The sequence below is a fragment of the Narcine bancroftii genome, chromosome 6, assembly GCF_036971445.1.
Source record: "Narcine bancroftii isolate sNarBan1 chromosome 6, sNarBan1.hap1, whole genome shotgun sequence".
Lineage (NCBI taxonomy): Eukaryota > Metazoa > Chordata > Chondrichthyes > Torpediniformes > Narcinidae > Narcine > Narcine bancroftii.
Genome location: NC_091474.1, coordinates 12,130,922 through 12,150,523, shown reverse-complemented (window position 1 = coordinate 12,150,523; position 19,602 = coordinate 12,130,922). Strand labels below are relative to the sequence as shown.

General features: G+C 34.8%; 1 protein-coding gene across 14 annotated transcripts in view; it reads right to left on the bottom strand.

Annotated features, from left to right (window-relative positions):
• The window catches only part of dnmt3bb.1 (DNA (cytosine-5-)-methyltransferase 3 beta, duplicate b.1), a 333,238-nt gene that overhangs the window by 57,235 nt on the left and 256,401 nt on the right, over positions 1–19,602 (bottom strand). For 13 of the 14 annotated variants that reach the window (XM_069883973.1, XM_069883974.1, XM_069883976.1 and 10 more), the window contains 3 exons: positions 13,475–13,642; positions 7,430–7,588; positions 4,454–4,561 (listed from right to left, as the gene is read on the bottom strand). In XM_069883973.1, the coding sequence (XP_069740074.1) occupies positions 4,454–4,561; positions 7,430–7,588; positions 13,475–13,642 (435 nt within the window). The remainder of the gene's footprint in view (positions 1–4,453; positions 4,562–7,429; positions 7,589–13,474; positions 13,643–19,602) is intronic. The other variant, XM_069883981.1, reaches the window with a different exon arrangement.

Sequence of the window (19,602 nt, the reverse complement as noted above, 5' to 3'; positions counted from 1 at the left end):
ACAAAGATTCAGTTTCTCATTCATTGCAAAAGAATTAAACAGAATGTTAATACATATATAGTAAAATGCCCATTATCCAGAATTCAAGCAACTGGCAGCCTCAAGAAACGAGCATAAAAATCACAGAAAATAAATAGGTAAAAAATCCAAAAGTTTAAAATTGGCGCCCCTAGAGGTTAGTTTGCCAATCACACAACATGCAATCTCAAGCAACTAGAAAAATCAACTATCCAGCATCTACCAATCCCCAGGGTTTTTACTGTATGTGCAATCCACTCTAAAGTGACAACCTACACGTGATTTTTTAATTCTTTTCCTTAATTTCCAGATATAATTGAATCTCTGAATTCAGGGCCAAAAGGCGTATCTTCCTATTTTTTTTAGCTTTTCAACTTTACCACCGTATCCCTAGTTGCTTGGAGGTGGTTTGCTAAATACAGGAATGATTTACTGGGAATTTCGACCTGTGACACTGACTACAATATAAAGACTACTTTTCTATTTATTTCTGATATCTTTCCTGAAAGCATTACTTTGATTCACACATAAGTAGAAAATAAATCTCCTAATCAAATGCAAACTTTCCGAAGTTGTTCAGTTACCTTATAACATAACATGCCACCTTTACCAGACTAATTCTGACCACACAATATGAACTGCAAAATATATTGAAACAAATTTACAGAAAAAAATGCACTTTTTAGTCAAGTTCTAAATTCAATTATATGGTTGTTTGCCAGAAGGAAAATTAACATCATTTGTGAGATATATAAAAAAACCTTTTAGTTAATATTTTCAAACTAAATTTTGTTTTGAGTTAATTAAGAACATATTAGACTGGCAGAATACTTGTGCATGTTAAGAATAGTATGCAAGCTTATGTACACAAAAAAGGAATAGAATGAAGGGTAATATTTGTACCAAAAAAAATCAATCGACATCAATAAAAAGAACAAGAGACATGAAAATGAAGAGTGCCTTTTTTTTTTAAATACACAAATTGCACAAAAATCAGTATCACCAGGGCAAGTCGTGCTTGCATTAATTTCTGATGAAATGATATCTATTGCAAAATTGAATCAGCTCACACGTGTGCTCGTGATGTTCAGGGATCACACACGCATGTATATTTCTGGCTTCACTATTCAGCCAATCCTCATTTTCTCCCTTACTGATGTAAACTGGACCTTGGGGAAGGAACCTCTGACCATAATGGAACAATCTCCACACAATTCAGAACATTTTTGCTTATATCATTATTTAAAGGCGTTCTTCGCTCTCATTGGAAAACCAGTCTCAGATCTCATAGTTGGCTGCTCAATTTGGTTTTGCCAAAGAACCAAAGGACAATTGTTAGGGTATGTTTTTGTGGCTGGGATGTTGTTCCCAGTGAGGTTGCATAGAATTCACCACTTGGTCCCTTGATTTTTGTAATCAAGAATAATTATTTAATTTAAATGTCGGGAGCAAAATAAAGAAATCTACAGATGATACAGAAATTGACTGTGTGGTTGACAGTGAAGAGAAATTCAGATTGCAGTAAAATAGAAACAATCTGGTTAGTTGGCCAGATAGATGAGAAATGAAATTAAAACCAGAAGTGTGAAGCAACTCCTTTGGGAAGGTTCAATGAGGCAAGAAAATATACAATATTGTAAGATACTGAGTGTGGTGCAGGATTTAAGGGGCCATAGAGGGAATGTTCAAAGATCCTCAAAATACGAGGTAAGAGGCCAATAAGTTGGTTAAAAAGTCATGTGGCTTACCATCCTTCATTAATCAAGACGTAGAATTTAATTGCAGGGAAGTTATCTTGGACCATGTATGACATGAGTTAAGTCGCATCTTGAATAATGTATACAGTTTTTATCACCACATTCCAGGAATGATGTGCTTTACTGGAAAAGGTAGAGAGGAGAAAGGAAATTGTTGTCAAGACTAGAACACTCGATTTGAGGAAAGATCAAATCAGATGAGTTTATTTTCTTTGGAACACAAGAGGGTGAGAGGAGACTTTAATAAAGATGTATAAAATTATGGGAACCATGATTTTATTCAGAGAAGAAAAACAAGAGGGGAATAAATTTAAAGTATGAATAATCAACTTTTAAAAATTTGGTTTCAAAAAGCAATTAAAATAATAGATGATTGCTTTGAAGTTAGTAAATCTATTACTTTTCAAAGAATGAGAGGTTTAATATACCAAATAATACACTTTTTTCATTATCAAGAGCCTTTTAATTAAAAAATTAGGTCATAATTTAACGTTACCTAGTCAAAATGAATTGGAAGTATTCATATCTAATGGAGGTATTAATAAGTTTATTTCAGAAATGTATAGATTACTTCAAAAATTGTTCCAAAATTGGGAATTCATAAATCAAGACTAAAATGGGAATCTGATGTGAATGTTAAAATGGATGAAAATCATTAGAAAGAGTTATGCAAACAAAGTATGACTAAAATTATTAATGTTAGGTATAGGTTAGTACAATATAATTTTATACATCAATTATATTTAACACCTAAGAAGTTAAAGAAATTTAATTTGACATTATCAAATTTATGCTTTAGATGTAACAAAGAAGTAGGTTCTTTTATACATTCTACATGGCTTTGTCCAAAAGTATACGTTTGATTTGAAATTTAAAAAAAATTGGAATAAAGTAATAGGAGTTACACTTCCAATAGATCATATGATATTTTTGTTAGGAGATATTAAAAATACTTGAATTAAATTGAGATTAACTATGCGTCAAATAGAATTTTTACAAATTGCTTTAGTTGTTTCTACTATATGGAGATCTGATGTAGATTTAGGGTTAGAGAGATGGCACGCAGAATTGCGTTCATGTATTCCACTTGAAAAAATTACTGATAATTTATGCAGTAAGTATAATTTATTTTTGAAAATATGGAGCCTATATATAAAAAAATGTTGGTTTAAAAATTTAAAGATCTCTCAATATCTGGTCTGATGGGTGAACCTGTGCTCCGTAATTTAGATCAATTTATATTTTTAGATTGACATTCTTCTTTATTATCTATATATATATTATTTTCTTATCTATTCCTTATTTTTATTATTATTATTAGTTTAGAAAAGGGGGGAGAGTTAGGGAAGGAGAGAGGGAGGGTTGAAAATATTCACATGTAATTTGATATCGATACATATGTGTGTGTGTATTTTTCAATGTGATTTAAAGTTTTAAAGAAACTATTTTTATAATGATTAAAGGAAGAAAATATTTTTTTACTTGCAGGGTTTCAGGGTTTAGTGGTCACTAGCTGAAAGTGTGACAGAGGCAGAATTTTGTCACATTTAAACAGTAAGTGCTCATTGAATTATTTGGATGTGATTATAAACCCACTTCTCCCTTCTGCTCTGAATTAGACAGTAAAATGTTTATCGAAGAACATAAAAAATCTCTAGATGTTCTTAGTCAAAATACTCTCTCAATATTTTTTTTCTTTCAAAATGTTCTTATTCCCTGAGTGCAATCTTACTGTATGCAAAGTAAAACAAGAGGTACGTCTCAAAATAATTCTTTGGTAAAGAAACATAACAACTGTAGTTCCTCTTTTTTTGATATCTTCTGAATTTGTAAACTGATGAAGTCCACAAACCATTGAAATCGATCATCAATCTGAAAGTGGACTCTGGGAAGTCATGCATCATCAGGTACATCTGAAGCTGGTTTCTTCTTTAAAGTGGTAAAACATGAAAGTCTGCAGACACTGTGATTGAAGTGAACATAAAGCTGGTCAAACAGCGTACTTTATATAGCAAAGATAAAGATCCATAACCAATGTTTTGTGTTTAAGACCTTCATCAAGTTATTAGTTGAAGGGTTCAAGCCTGAAGTGTTGGTTATGGATCTTTATCTTTTTGATATAAAGAACACTCTCTGACCTGCTGAGTTTCCCCAGTTCTGTGTGTTTACTCTTCTTCAGTATTGAGAGGCAAGTTTAATGCCATGCAGTTGCCATGGGCTAGAATCTTACAGAGCATTACATAGTAGAGGGAAGGTTCTTCCTTCAAAATGGATGATGTGAATTTAGCAGACATTTTATTATGGCTGTTTTGTACACCAAAAAACCTATTCAGAATAGGAAAACAGAGCATCTGAATGAATTGCCAACCCAGAGTTCATTTCCTATTATGACAAAGAATCTTTGACCTGAAATGCAGCCTGGCCCACTGAGAATTTCCAGCGTTTCCTGTTTTCATGACCAGGTGCTGTGAATCACAGTGACCTGGATTCACAGCACCTGAATTCCTAATCAAGATCAGGAGCTGGGAATCCATGATTCCCCAACGAACATTGATTGAAAAGTGCCCCTCCAAACTAAGTTAGCAAAACAACCCAACTATTGAAAAAGAAAAAGATTTTCAGAAGCAGCCCAAAGACTTTAATACAAAATCTCCATTCCTAATTCTTAAATGTATTACCTCCAAAGCCTGGTACACAGCTCTTTTGTAAGAAATCAGCTTGTTAAATGCAGATGTGTGAAAATATTGGCCAATAGCAGTTAAAGGCATAAGTTTGTCAGCAGAAACCTTGAAAACAAGAAAGTTGGAAAATGTTAATTATCCAAAGCATTCTGAAAATTGCACATTTTTAAGGACAGTTCTGCCTCCCATCCCCCTCCGCTGTTCTAAATTGTGAGCTGTTGTGCCATCTCTCTTCAGATTTGTGCTGAAGAATAGCGTCATTATATTCAATTGTTAACTGAAATTTCCACTGATGCGGTGAACCAGGAAAGTGAGATCTATTACTTTTGATCAGTTCAACCCAAATTCCAGAGACTAGGTCGAGAGCAAAGGACAGGTCCATGGATCATATCTATCACATTAGTGGCACTTGCACTAAACAACAGTTATCCCGATGGAACAGAGGCTTCCATCAGATTTTAAATATTATTTACCAAATAGAAAAATGAATAAAATAAATGAAAAAAGGGTGTTTTATGCAAAATGTTGTCTGTTAAAGTGGTAGATAGTTTCAAGAGTAATCTCCAAAAGTAAAATGTACAACATATAAAGGAGAGAAAAAAATAATAATTTTGAGAGTGGGAATAATTACTCTTCTTGCTGCAGAGGATTAAATTAGCTCCTTCTCCACTGTTGTATCATTCTGGGAGGCTAGTAAGGACATGGGAAGAGGTCTGTTTGTACTTGCATCCAACAATGCTGGGATCAATTCTGAGGCCTCATAAAGAATAATGGTGAAAATGTTTCATGAGTGAACTTTCTGGGTAAGCACAAGATTACCCCAGAGCAAAGAAAGATTGGCAAATTTTATCTAAAGGTTGTCTTCAACAAACAAAAATTAAGTGGGATATGGCATAACTAAATTCCCCACTTTTTGGTTCCAAGTTCATAGTTTCCATTAGCTATCCACTTAAGATACATACAGGATTCTTTAATGAAATTCAAGTGATTTTTGTTATATAAAGATAGAATAGTTTCACAAAATTTAAGTGATAAGCAATGGTTCAATGAGATCACTCACTATTTTACTAATTCATCTCTCCTGCCATTGTTTTTAATAAATGAAACACATACTTTAAAAGACATAGACAGGTGTATTATGGAATGTTATGCATTACGGCTGTTAAGGTGGGTGTTGTGCAGCATGTCATTGAAACCATAGGATGACATAGGGGTCCAAGTCCATAGTTCCCTGAAAGTGGCAAAACAGGATAGTAGGGTGAGGAAGAAGCAGAAGGCATGCTTATCTTCATAGGTCAGACCACAGAAGAGTTAGGATGTTATTTTGCAACTTTACAAACCACAGGTTAGGCTGGACTTGGAATATTATGTGCAGTCTATAAGAAGGATGGGATTGGCTGAAGAGTGCAGAAGAGATTCATCAGGTATTGAAGGATATTGGGTGTGGAAAGAGATTTCATAAACAGTGATACCGAGGGGCAATTGATAAATAGATATTCGATTATGAGGGGGTATAGATAGGGTAGCTAGTCAGGAGATCTTTTAAATCTTGGTATGAGTCTCAAAAACAAGAGGGAATATCTTTAAGATGGAATTTGAAAGGGAATCTGAGAGCTAGGATTTTTTGCAGTGATTGATATCTGAATGCCAGATGAGATGGTGGAACTGTATACGATTACATCATTTAAGAGACATGCCGATGAACACTTAAAAAGCAAGGCATAAACAGATTTGGTCCTAATATGGACGTGAGACTAGTGTAGATGGGAAAATGGTTGGTGCAGATGTAGGTCCTGTGGGATATCCTACACAATGACATATTATCACTCTTCACAGTCAACCACAGACTATACAAATATTCGAAGACCGGCCAAAGCAAAAATTAGGCAATTCCCAATACCAGGAGAAAAGAAAGAGTTACTCACCAGTCTATTATAAATATATTTTGAAGACACAGACAGGAAATATGTAACAATTCTAATACTTCCTTAAAAAAAAATCAAAATAATTCCAACCATTTAAAACCTTTGCTCCTGAGTGGTCTAGTTTGAGTACTCAAATACCAGTGAGGGATTTCTTTCAGAATGGAATAGTTATTATGCAAATTTCTTTTGCATTGACAATTAATAGTCTTCAGATTCTGCATTAACCATAAAGAAGATTTTTTTGTAGATACAATAAAATAAATGTCAAACAGCATTAAAATTAAGAGTCTTACTTTTAAATGTCAAAATTACTTACCACCACTTGTGAAAAGAAAAACAAGATTAGAGGGAAATAGGAAATAGAGTTCAAATATTGGACTGGAAATTCTGTAGTGTCTGAAAAGATGTGTTAAACCATAAGTGCAGGTTGTTTTGAAAGACCCTCTGCAGCAATAGTGTATGAAATCCAAGGCACTATGTGATTGGGGACATGAATGGCATTAGAAAGAGGAGGGAGAATGCTAAATAGCAAAAAAAAAATTATTTTATTCTCTGGGCAAATTTGCTTTCTCTGGCTTTCTGGGATATTATTTGTTGAGATCATCCCTTTCAACAGAGGTCTTTTTTTTCTTATTAGCATGAATGACTTTGAGTGTCGAGATACATTTTATGTATGTTGAGGTCAGTGTTACCCTCCATTTGGCTTCATTGCATATGAGTTTGTACTTGCAATCAGGACATATTTTCAAGTATTAGCGATTTAATATTAGGGTAAATCAATGTGCGTAGCACACAAATCATTGCTTTAAATGGAAGAAATTCTTGACTATTATATTCACATGATTACAACTTTATGCAAGCATTCTCACCAGTTTATCTTTTGCATGTTAAGTTCTATATAAAGTTAGCACGTATGGGAATGTAGCATAATTATATTAGATATTCGTATGTGAACTTCAAACCTAAAGTTTAACTTTTTAATCTTCAGAAAAAAGTTGTCAAACTGTTCTGAAACTTTACACATTTTTGTCACCTGCTTTGTACTGACCTCTGAGAACTTGCCATCTCCAAACCACTGAAGCCATCTCATTCCTGATGCAGCTCGTCTTCTTCCAGGTGTGCGCCAGGAAACCACAATTGCAGGCCACCACGAGAATCCCTTTATTTTTCCCCAAACCAACTCCCCAATTCCATAACCTTTGCCATCCTAAAGGACAAATTTTTTTAAAATTAATCAGAATCCCATATCATTTTCTTCGACAGTTAATCATCAACTACAACGACTAATTCAAAATAATTTGAGGTAATTTTGAAATATTTTATGATCCTAAATACCGTCAGAACTACTTCTTTTTCACCTCATATGTTTTGCTTACTGGGTGCCTATTTCACAAATGTAAAACAGACCAGGAAGGTACAGATAGATGTACAAGAATTGAAAAATAAAGATCTTGTATATGATGCTAAATATTTGTTTGTAAATGATCAAATAACAATGCATTCCTTGCAGGCTGAAGCCATTGAATTGAAACATAAGAAGCAGTTGAAATAAATTCCTTGCCAAGATGTATTTTTGCCAGGGATGATGCATTATTCTTATACTCCAACTTTGGTGGCAGAAACCAAATATGAAAAGGGGCAATGGCAATGCTAAAAAGTATCAAGAAGTTTTACTGAGCTTTTGTAGTTCCAAGCCTTTGACTTCTTTAACTAATAATGTTTTTATTCAATTTTTGGTTGTGGGCATTGCTGACCAGGCCAGCATTTATTACCCATCCCAAATTGTTATTGGGAAGGTGGTGGCGAGCCACCATTTTGAACCACAGCTGAAGGTATTCCCCAGTGCAGTTTGATAGACAGCTCATGTACCTATGTAAAGGTCTGGATCTACTGCAATTTGCCTACCGTTACAATCACACCAAAGAAGATGCAATCTCACTGGCTTTCCACTTAGCCCTGGATCAACTAGACAACAGCAACTTATACATACGGCAACTTTTCATCGACTATAACTCTATATCATTATTCCCTCAGTGCTGGTCAACAAGCTCCAAACACTGGGCCTCTACAGTCCCTCTGCAACTGGATCCTTGACTTCCCCATCGGAAGACCACAGTCAGTACAAATTGGAAACAACACCTCTTCCTGACTATCAACATAGGCAAACCTGAAGGATGCGTGCTTAGCCCACTGCTCTACTCATCCTATACCCATGTCTGGGTGGCCAGGCACAATTCAAATGCCATCTGCAAATTTGCTGATGACACCACGATTGTCGGCAGAATCAAAGACGGCAATTAGGAAGTGTACAGAAGTGTACAGTTCGTTGATTGATGTCACAACAACCTTGCATTGAATGTTAGCAAAACCAAGGATATGATTATGAACTTCAGGACATGATCTGAACATGAACCAGTCCTCATTGAGGGGGTCAGCAGTGAAGAGGATTAAGAACCAGGTTCCTGGGTGTCAACATCTCTGAGGATCTGTCCTGGAGCCTCCATGTTGATTCAATCACAAAGAAGACTTGCCAGAGGCTACACTTTGTGAGGAATTTGTGGAGATTCAGTATGTCACTAAAAACTCATGAAAACTTTTACAGGTATATCATGGAGAGCATTCTGTCTTGCTGCATCAATGTCTGGTATGGAGTTGCCAAATCACAGGAAAGGAAAAAACTCCAGAGGGTTGTTAACTCATCATCATGGACACCAGTCTTCACTGCATAGAGACTATGTCTTAAGAAAGCAGCCTCAATTCTCAAGGACCCCCACAACCCAAGGATCATGTACAACTTAGAAAATCTACAGGTTCCACCTGTCTTTTGTCCTTGTCCTTCTTGGTGGTGGAGATTGCTGGGTTGGGAGGTGTAATTGAAGCAGCCTGGGTGAGTAAATGAATTGCACTTTGTAGCTGCTATACACGGTGTCGGAAGTGAACTGAATGAACTTTTAAGATGACTTATATGCATCAATCAAGTGGGCTGCTTTGTCTTGGATGAAGTCAAGATTCAAGAGAGTTATTTGGGCTCATCTGGACAGGTCAAGAGTATTTCATCATGTTCTTGATTCGTGGATGATTAAATTGCATAGTATTTTCATAGCTGCTGACAATCTAATTGCATGCAACAGACTAAAAAAAAGCACCAAGCTTTTTCCTGTACAATTACCACAAAAATCAGATAAACAAAAATCTTTGTAGCATATTACCCATGTTCAGTTTATTGATTCAGATATATTACACCCACGCAACATCCTTCCTCATTCACTTACTCCAATTAAATTGCACCTTCAGTAACTTTTATTAAGTGACAGTTATAAAGCAAGCAGAGAAGCAGGCCATTCACCCATCGTGGTAAGGAACTTCAAATTCCTGGGTGTCAACATCTCTGAAGATCTATCCTGCAGCCTCCATGACAATGCGATCATGAAGAAGGCTCACCAATGGCTATATTTCATTGGGAGTTTGAGAAGATTTGGAATGTCACCAAATTTCTACAGGTGGACCATGGACAACATTCTGACTGGTTACATTAATTTCTGGTATGGAGGTGCCCATGCACAAAACAGGAAAAGGCTACAGAGAGTTGTAAGCAAGTCAATAAGGACATTAAGGACATCTCTAAGAGGGGGTGCCTCAAGAAAGCAGCCTCAATCATCAAGGACCCTTACTACCTAGGCCTCTTCCAACACTACTACCATCAGGAAGGAGGTACAGGAGCCTGAAGATGCAAAAACAGCTCCCCCACCACCGCCAACGGATTTCTGAATGCCAATGAGCCTGTAAATACTACTTCACTTTTTTTCTCTTTTTAGAACTAATTTTTTTTTTAAAGTCTTGTATTCACGGAATTGTATTTTAGAGTAATTTTGCCTCTGTAATTCACAATACTGCTTCCACGAAACAACAAATTTCATGACACACGTTCATGGCAATAAATCTGATTCTGATATTGACACTAGCCATCAATATTAATCCCATCTTCCAGCAGTTGGCTCATAACCTTCTATGCCTAGACCAGGGGAAGCCAAAGTCTTTGGTTGAGGGCCACATACAAAAAAAATGTAAGGAGTCATGGACTAAACAAAATTAATCCTGTCAGTTTTCAACCACTGTCGGCTCCTTTAACAGGCTGTTTAAAGCCTGCACAGAGCCAACGGCAGCCGCTCTGTGCAAATGGACCCTGTGGAAAAGTGCTGAAACTTTATCCCTGCTCTATGCAGGTCTGCACCAGTGGCACCACCATTTTATTTTCTTCTAACAGCCCCTTAGAAATGGACCACAGGCCTCAGTTGGCACAGGGACTGTAGTTTGGCCATCCCTGGCTTTGAAAAATCAAGTGCTCATCTGGACATTTTTTAAATGCTGTCAGCTCTGTCCAAACTGAAATTCTCCATCCCAGGCAATGTTTGGTTTAATTCTTCTGAATGCTCTCCAGCATTATCACATATTTTCCAACAGTATGATGATCAGAACAGCAGAACGACAAGCTGAGGTCAGACCAATGTTTTAGTGAGTTGGATTGTGACCTCCCTGTTCTTGTATTCCATATGGTTCTTAACCATACTATCAATCTGTGCTGCCTCCTTCAAGGATCTTTGGACATACACCATGGGTTCCTCTGTTAAACTCCCCCGCCACTTCTCAGCCCATTTCACCAATGCATTAACATTATCCTGTAACCTTAGACTACCCTCCACACTGTCAACAACTCCACCAACCTTTGTGTCATCTGTGAACTGAATGATCATGTCTCCTATATCTACATCCAAAGTATACACCTATTTTACAAACAACAAGGATCCTAGCACCACTCCTTGTGAAACACCACTAATCACAGATATCTATTTACCATTTGTCTCCTACTGCCAAATCAATTTTGGTTCCAATTTACTAACTTGCCATGGATCCCATGAGCCCTAATTAGTTAGGTCCCAAATTCATTTTGCGATCTAATTCAATTGTGGCAAATAATACCCCCAACTTTATTAACTCATTTTGATTTTGATTTCTTGATCCCCTTACTAAATAAGAATCTGTTGATAAAGCAAAATTCCCATGTAAAAATCTTTTTACGAGGGGCAAAAATAAAGTTCACAGAACACTTTTCTCAGAGATAAAATAAAGCCAGTGTGGACTACAATGGCTTGCTGGAAGAAGGAGTTCAAATCTATCTTTTTGATAATTGCTGTACTGACAAAAAATACATGACTGTACCAATAAGAAATTTAAATTATTTTAATTTGTTCTAAAATGTTATATCTACCTAACAAAGCACCTGGTCTCTATGCTTAACGATGATGATAAAAAATTTGCAAAAATATGTATTCAGTTTCATATCTGAAGCCTTTTCTATCTATAATTAATGCATACAATAAATTATTCTGCCTAAACTGGTGGCAGTGAAACTGTAAAATTGCTGTGCACAGCAAGTCTAATTATTATTGGCAGGTTACATCCATTGCTCTGCTGTGAAGATTGGAATTAGGAGCCAGAGTAGATCACTGAGCCCCTTGTAACATTCATTAAGAACATTCATTTCAATGCATTCCTGCCCACACTAACTACCTTACAGCACACGTCCAGTTGGACCAAAACTCATGAAACCACAGAAGTCACACAGAAAACTGCAGATGCTGGAATCTGGAGAAAAAAAAACAATCTCATGGATGAACTCAGCAGGTCGAATTGCATCAGTGGGTGAAAGAGAATGATGAAGGGTTTTGGCCCAGCATATTGACAAGTATTTCCTCCCACTAATCCAATGGGTTCCTGCAGCAGATTTTTTTTTTGCTCATGAAACAACCCTTGAATTACTATGCACAAATATTGCTAAAGATTTACATCATGAGGATCCAAGTCATTTTTACTCAATTAAAAATTAAGTACAGTAAAACCCATGGTATTCAGAATTCAACCAAACAGCAATCTTAAGTAACCAGTAAACAAAAAGTAAGGAAAATAAATTTTAAAAATGAAATTAAATAAAAATTGAATAGGTAAAAATATAAGTTTAAAATTGTAGAAGTAAATGTTCTCTGAAGTAACACATAAAAAACACATTGGTGAAGATGGGAGCAAATATTCAGCTAGTGGAGTGTCTTGGTTGTGCTTTGCTCAGAGCAGCTGTTTTGAATAAAGATGTGTGAAACAGCAATGGCATTGATGCTGCTCGTTGTTGGGGTAACTCTCTTATTAAAGTGTCTCCTTATTCATGCTTAGCAAGAGTTGCACCGATCACAGATTTTATCTGTAAACTTGGGGGGGGGGGGGAAGATGTTAATTATCTTTCAAGCAACTCCGTGGAAGGGGAGGAACCTGCAGATGAAGTGACAGTTAAATATTTTCAAAGAGTGTGACTGAAAATAAAGTTAAATGCTTTAAGGTTTATATATTCATGCAAATGAAGTCTGTTCAGTATGAGTACAGTATAATATTTTTTGTCTTTAAACTGTTAGTATTAGTTAGGCATCGTAAGAATAAGTCTCAAGCAACCCAAAAGTACCCTTATATCAATCCCCATGGGCACTGGATACGAGGGGTTTCACTGTATTAACTCATTTAAAATTAATAGTTTAAACTTTGAGTTGGGAAAGATAATGAAGTGGTTTCATAACATTGTGAAAATATTTTGAGAATTTTTGCAACAGAATTTCAAAGTTGAAGTTGCAACTACATTATAAAATTAGCAGAGTGGAGTAATGCTGCCACGGAATGATGGATATTAATGATTTATTTTGCTGATCTATAATTTTGATTTTTATCAGTGACCTTTCAGGTTTTTCATGATGAAACCTATGAACATTTTTAAAATATTCGTTTGCAAAGTTTCATCATATAACCTATACCATATTGTCAGATATGAATGATGTGGAGTTTTGGCAAATTTGAGCAGTAATAGATATAGAAGAGTGTACATTAGGAATTCAGAAGCAGAGGTTGAAATGTCAGTCAATATATTATTTAAGATCCAAAAATACTGTGGTACATAATTATCTACCCTGAATTTTATGAACCCACACTCAGCAAGTAAATCTATGCATTAGCAGCTTAAAAAGACAGAATTAATTTCTGTGTTTAAATTGGATTTTACCTGATATTGAGGGACTCCATCAGTGCCCTTCACAATAGTACTTTCACAAACAAAGTCTTCTGCTGAATTTGGAGGTATCTTACTGCTTTCCAAAGGTTCCAAAGTAAGATCTATGACAGAATCCTCTGTTAAGAAAGCCTTGGAAGAGGACGTCCTGGTCTTTTGGGGCTGTAAAGTACATATCAAGAAACAAATAGCCTACACATTAGAATAACATTTTTTATTACTGAAAATCCAACATTATATTGATTTTCAGCTAAAAATTAATGTTTCAAGTCACTTTTCATATGTTGGCTTGATTCGGTTTTACTAGAACATGAGAAATAGAAGCAGCAGTGGTCCATCTGGCCAGATGAGCCTGCTCCGCTCTTTTTTAAAATATTTTATTTTGAGAATTTTCAATCAACATGTGGTCAAAATGAAGAATAATCAAAAAGAAAAACATCAATATCAATAATATTAACAAAATACAAATGTCAATATTAAAGGAAGTGAGAAAAAAGTCAACATGTAATTTGATTATTATAAAGAAAGAAAAATTACAATAATATTACAAAAAATAAATTCAATGAGGTCATGGCTGATCTGGTTGTGGATTCAGCTTCACTTACCCATCTGTTCTCCATAACCTTTAGTTCTCCTATTATTCAAAAGCTATCTGCGTCTTTAATACATTTAATGAGGCAGCCTTCATTTGGCAGAGAAATCCAAGATTTATCATTCTCTGGGAGAAGCTGCTCTTCCTCATCTGTCCTCAATTTATGACCCTAAATCTGAGGCCATCTCACCTAGTTCTAGCCTCACCTGCTTGTGGAAACAACCTCATTGCTTCCATCTTACCTATTCCTTTCAAAAGTTTATTTGTCTCTATAATATCCCCCTCTTCCTTCAAAACTCCACTGAATACAGTCTCAGGCTACTCAATCTCTCCTTATAAGCCAACCCTTCATTTCTGGAATAATCTTCATGAACCTCCTGTGCCCTGTCTCCAAAGCCAGTATATCTTTTCTCAAATAAGGAGGCCATAATAGCGCACAGCTTTCTCGAGCCTCACATTACTCTCTAAATTCAAGCCCTTTAGCAACAAGGAGCAACATTCCATTAGCCTTCTTGATTACCTCCAAACTAATTTCTTGTAATTCATGTACGTCCACTCCCAGGTCTCTCTGCACAACAACATGCTGCATTTTTTCAGCATTTAAACAACCATCCAAAAGAAAAATCAAGTTTTACAAAACTATTTTTCAATGGGACTAGAGATTTTGTATCAACCAAGAGTCCAGACATGACTGAAGCCTGTAAAAATCAATCAGGCATGATTATCTCCAATTATTCACATTAGTGTTCCACAGGAGTATCAATTATTCATTAAGTAGGTAACGTAGTACATTTTATGAATATTCACCACATAATTAGAGTTACTCCAAAATGCAGTAAATAATTTTCTGTCTGTCTATTACATTTTGGTCAATTTAAATATATATATAGTCAAGAGAGATGAAATTAACATTTCTAGCATAGGAAGAAAACTGAAAGATGGTTCTTGCCTTTAAACAATATATAAGATGTTCAAATCAAAATGATATTTTTGTGGGTTTTGATGGATTGTAAAGCTCTCCATAGACCTCCATGTACTAGTTTCCCCACATGAAGTGGGGTGTTGCAGGACATGGAGCTAGGACTTCATTTCATGATTGTCCTTAAGTATAGCAGTCTACTTTGATGGCCAAATAATTTTTTTAATACTGACAGAATTAAATGCTCTAGTCATTAATGTCTTAAGTAGACAGCAAATAAAGAAATAAAGAAAATGAAAAGGATAATAAATACTTGATCATCTGATGCTTATCTGCTTTTGACAATTGACAAAAAATAAAATCACATCTGTATGTATCAATCTTTTGGAAAAATAACATCCATTATGGGAAGTTTTAAAATATTGCTTGTGGTTATCAGTTCTATCATATTTCACTAATAATCCAGAAGATTCATCAATTACGAATGGTGCAGGAAATTCCAAGAACACAAAGCAAAATGGTAATTGCAGATATTGAGAGCAGAACCCTTCTTCGTCCATAATGGATTAATCACTGATAAATTCTTAATAATCCACAAGACCCTCTAATAATCTTATTCTCCATTTGAGTGTCAAGGTTCATATTTATTTGGAACATTTTGGAGATTTATCCTCAAGGTCTGTGTTTGCAAATGGACATGAGGTTAAACTAAGAGCACACAGGGCATTTTGATGACTGTTCATTTTTGTGTTTTTTTTTGTTACTTACCTGGTGTCCAAGCACATATATGTAGTGAGTTCGAGTCTTGGTTTAACTACAATTTACACTTCAAGAAAGGAGGAAGATACCACTAATACAATCTCTGCAAAATCCTCCAAGTAAGGGAATCAATGTCATTGTCCTCTCCCAGCAAACCTAGCACATCTCAATTGGTCAGCTCCATGTGCAAGTCATGACTTTTGTATACCCAACATCACATTTTCAAAACATTCTATTTTGAGCTCAGTCACAGGAAGAAATGACCAGAAGGACATAGGATGTTGCCTAAAACAAATCTATATCAATGTTTTCACTGAATTCCAAGCAGGTAATTTTTTTAGACACACATCTTGTGGTTACACATCATAAATGTTAACTATCCTACTGTTCATTGGCTGAATAATGGAAGATTAATTGCATGGAAACCAAAAAAATTCTAGTCTTTTGGTCCTTGGGCGCGAGGATGAGCAGATCAATTATTCTCGACCGCAAGGACCCTGCAATTCTGGAACAGAATATGAAGTGCTATTGATCTTTTGGTTGCAGCTTGGCCTTTGGCATGGTAGGTTTTATTTGATGTACATTTGTAGAAGGCAGTAGTTTTGACTGCATTTAAAATAATGGGATAAGATTCTTGGATCTGCTCAGGACAGTCATCCAGATTTGAGGAGTCTGTGAATAAACCTTTTCCACAAAGCCACTTGCAGATGAGATTATTGAGATTATGCCACAATTTATATTACGAAAACAAACTACTGTTGGGATGAAGTTATTATCCATTATCTTTGGAAACCTTTCAGCGTCCTCCACAAAATCTACCTTTTTTTTAAAGCTTTTCTTGCATTAACTTGAACTGTAAATAAAGTGAAGAAAGCTTCTCCAATCCTTATTTTGTTTCTTTGGTTGAAATTATTTCATCCACTCTCCTCGTTCTTCTTTAATTTTTTTTGGTTTTCTTTTTCCAGCCACTTAGTTTGACGTCGGTATGTATTTCTTTGTATGTTCTTCTTTCAAAAGTGCCTTCAGTGCTTTGTTTTTGAAGTTTTCTTTGGTTGCTCTGATTTAGCCATGATATTCATACTAAATAACACTTATTTCTTTCTTTTTCAATTTTTTTAATTGTTTTTTATAATAAATACAGTATAATGAAGAAATCAGAACAAAACTGAAAATGCAATATCATTGATGCATGTGAGTGTGTGTGATAGAATATCTCAAGATAAAACTTCAAACTGTATAAACTCAATTCCCCCTTCACTGCACTGGATGAAGATGGAAAAGACATTGATATAATATATATTAAAAAAAAAAAAAATATATATATATATATAAGAACCCCACCTAAACTACTCTATTTAAAAAAAAGCATCTGAACAGCTTATCCTGAGGGTTACGTATATTTTGTAGCTTTTGATTCATACCGTGAATCAAGACTCATCTGGAAGAGTGAGTACATCTAATCACATTAAAAACATTTACATCAAATGAAAATAAGACATAAAAGGTTGACGTGTATCATCAAATTTCATCGATGAATAAAATACATGATTTTTTAAAATTTATATGAAAACTATTGGAGGACTAGAGTCTTTCCATTTGAATAAGATGGCTCTACTAGCCAACAAATGTAGCGAAGGCCACAACCTGTTGCGCAGGTACAGCTAAATGCCCTATGTCTGGTTCAATAGACCCAAAAAGAGCAGTTATTGGATTGGGTCATAGTTCCACCTGAAATATAGTTGAAAATATATTAAAAATATCTTTCCAATAGATTTCTAAGTATGGATAAAACCAAAACATATGTGTCAATGTAGCAATATCAGATTTGCATCTGTCACAAGTAGGTGTAATATTAAAAAAATATACAAGCCATCTTATTTTTGGCCATGTGAACATGATGCACCACTTTGAACTGGATTAACGAATGTCGGGCACATATTGAAGATGTATTCACCAGTTTAAGAATCTTGTCCCATAGAATCCTCCAATGATCCTGGAAGTTCCAACTCCCAAGCCTTTTTAATTTTATCGTGAAATACTGGACATAATTTCAATAATCTATCATATATAATCAAATTAACCATTTCTAAGAAGGATTCAATTAAAAAATATTATCAACTAGATCTGATGGTTATGCAAATGGAAAATCTGATTATTTCTAATCTGTAAATAATTTTTAAAAATGAATATTTATTTGGTAAGTCGTATTTACTGCCAGCTGTTCAAAAGGACATTAAACAACCTTCCTTAAATAAATTTGAAAAAGAAATAATATCTTTGATTTTCCATATAGAGAAGGATTGATCAATTTTTGATGGTTGAAAAAAAAAATTATTAGAGATAGTGCAAGATAAAATTAGGTTAGGCTTTACCTCCATCTTTTATCAATTTTTATAAATGAAATTTACTATTTCTAGAATTTTTGTTCTTCCAAATAAAGGAAGAAACTTTTGAGTCAATGTTATCAAAAGATGACTTTTGGATGAAAACTAGAAACACTTGAAATAGATATAAAAACTTAAATAATATCATCAGTTTAACTGCATTAATACAATCTATTAAAGATGATAAAAGGGGCCATCTAAAAAAAGACAATCTCACATACTCAAATAGAAGATTGAGTTTATATAAATCTTTAAATCATTTAGTAATTTTAACCCCTAGGTATGTCTGGTTTAGCCATAATATTCATAATTAATCACGCCTATTTCAGTGTTTGTTGTTATGCCTGCTGCAGCAGAAAATGCTGAAACACATGCTTCCAAACACCAAAGTATGAAGGTCATTCCAAATGGAAGACACTACCCAGGAACAGACAACATATTGATGATTGTGTTTTCCTTCTAACTCGATGTCAAGAAAGTGAAGGTGATAAATAAATGCATCAGGACTTTCTTGTCTGATTAACAAAAGTGGGATGTCAACCAATCTAGGATCAAATTAAGTGGCCAGTATGGCCACTTAAAGTTGGCACGCCACATACATCACAACAACAAAATCAATGATCTTGGATGGTTATTAGTATTGATGTCTTTTTTTGTTCGATAGAGTCAGAAACCATTTTAGAAATGATTTACAGCAGAATTCTCTTTGGAATATGAAATCAAGAGTAATATTTTAATATTGGTGTTCCCCTTATGATGTTCTTTCTTTGGCTTGGCTTCGCGGACGAAGATTTATGGAGGGGTAATGTCCACATCAGCTGCAGGCTCGTTTGTGGCTGACAAGTCTGATTATGCGGGACAGACAGACACGGTTGCAGCAGTTGCAATGGAAAATTATTTGGTTGGGGTTGGGTGTTGGATTTTTCCTCCTTTGTCTTTTTTTTCCCTTTGATGTAATGATTTGATATATCAAAATTATATTTTTGTTCTTTTAGCCTCGAAATTTCACCAAAAACCCGAATGAATACAAATGAGAAAATGCATAAACATATCTGAATGCATGTCATTCAATTCTAAAATAATGCAGCAAGAACTGTAAAATATGCTGGGTTGCTTAATATTCTTTATCTAAAATACTAGAAAGTTATACAAATATAATTTATTGCAATAAAACATATGTACCGATATCTCCAAAGGAGTTGTATTCCAAAAATCTTCTGTATTTAGCAAAAATTCTTAAATTGCAAAATATGAACCATTAATTTCATTGCACTGTAATTCAATGTTAGTAGTGTTACAGAACTCAAGAATTTGATCAAAAACCTTTCTATTAAAAATATATCAATAGAAATATCTGAAATAATTAAATATAATTTTATTAACAATTAAATCTTCAATTAAGATAAAATCATACAGAATTTATATTTCACAGTACTCACAGTGAAACACAGAAGATGGCCTCCTCTCT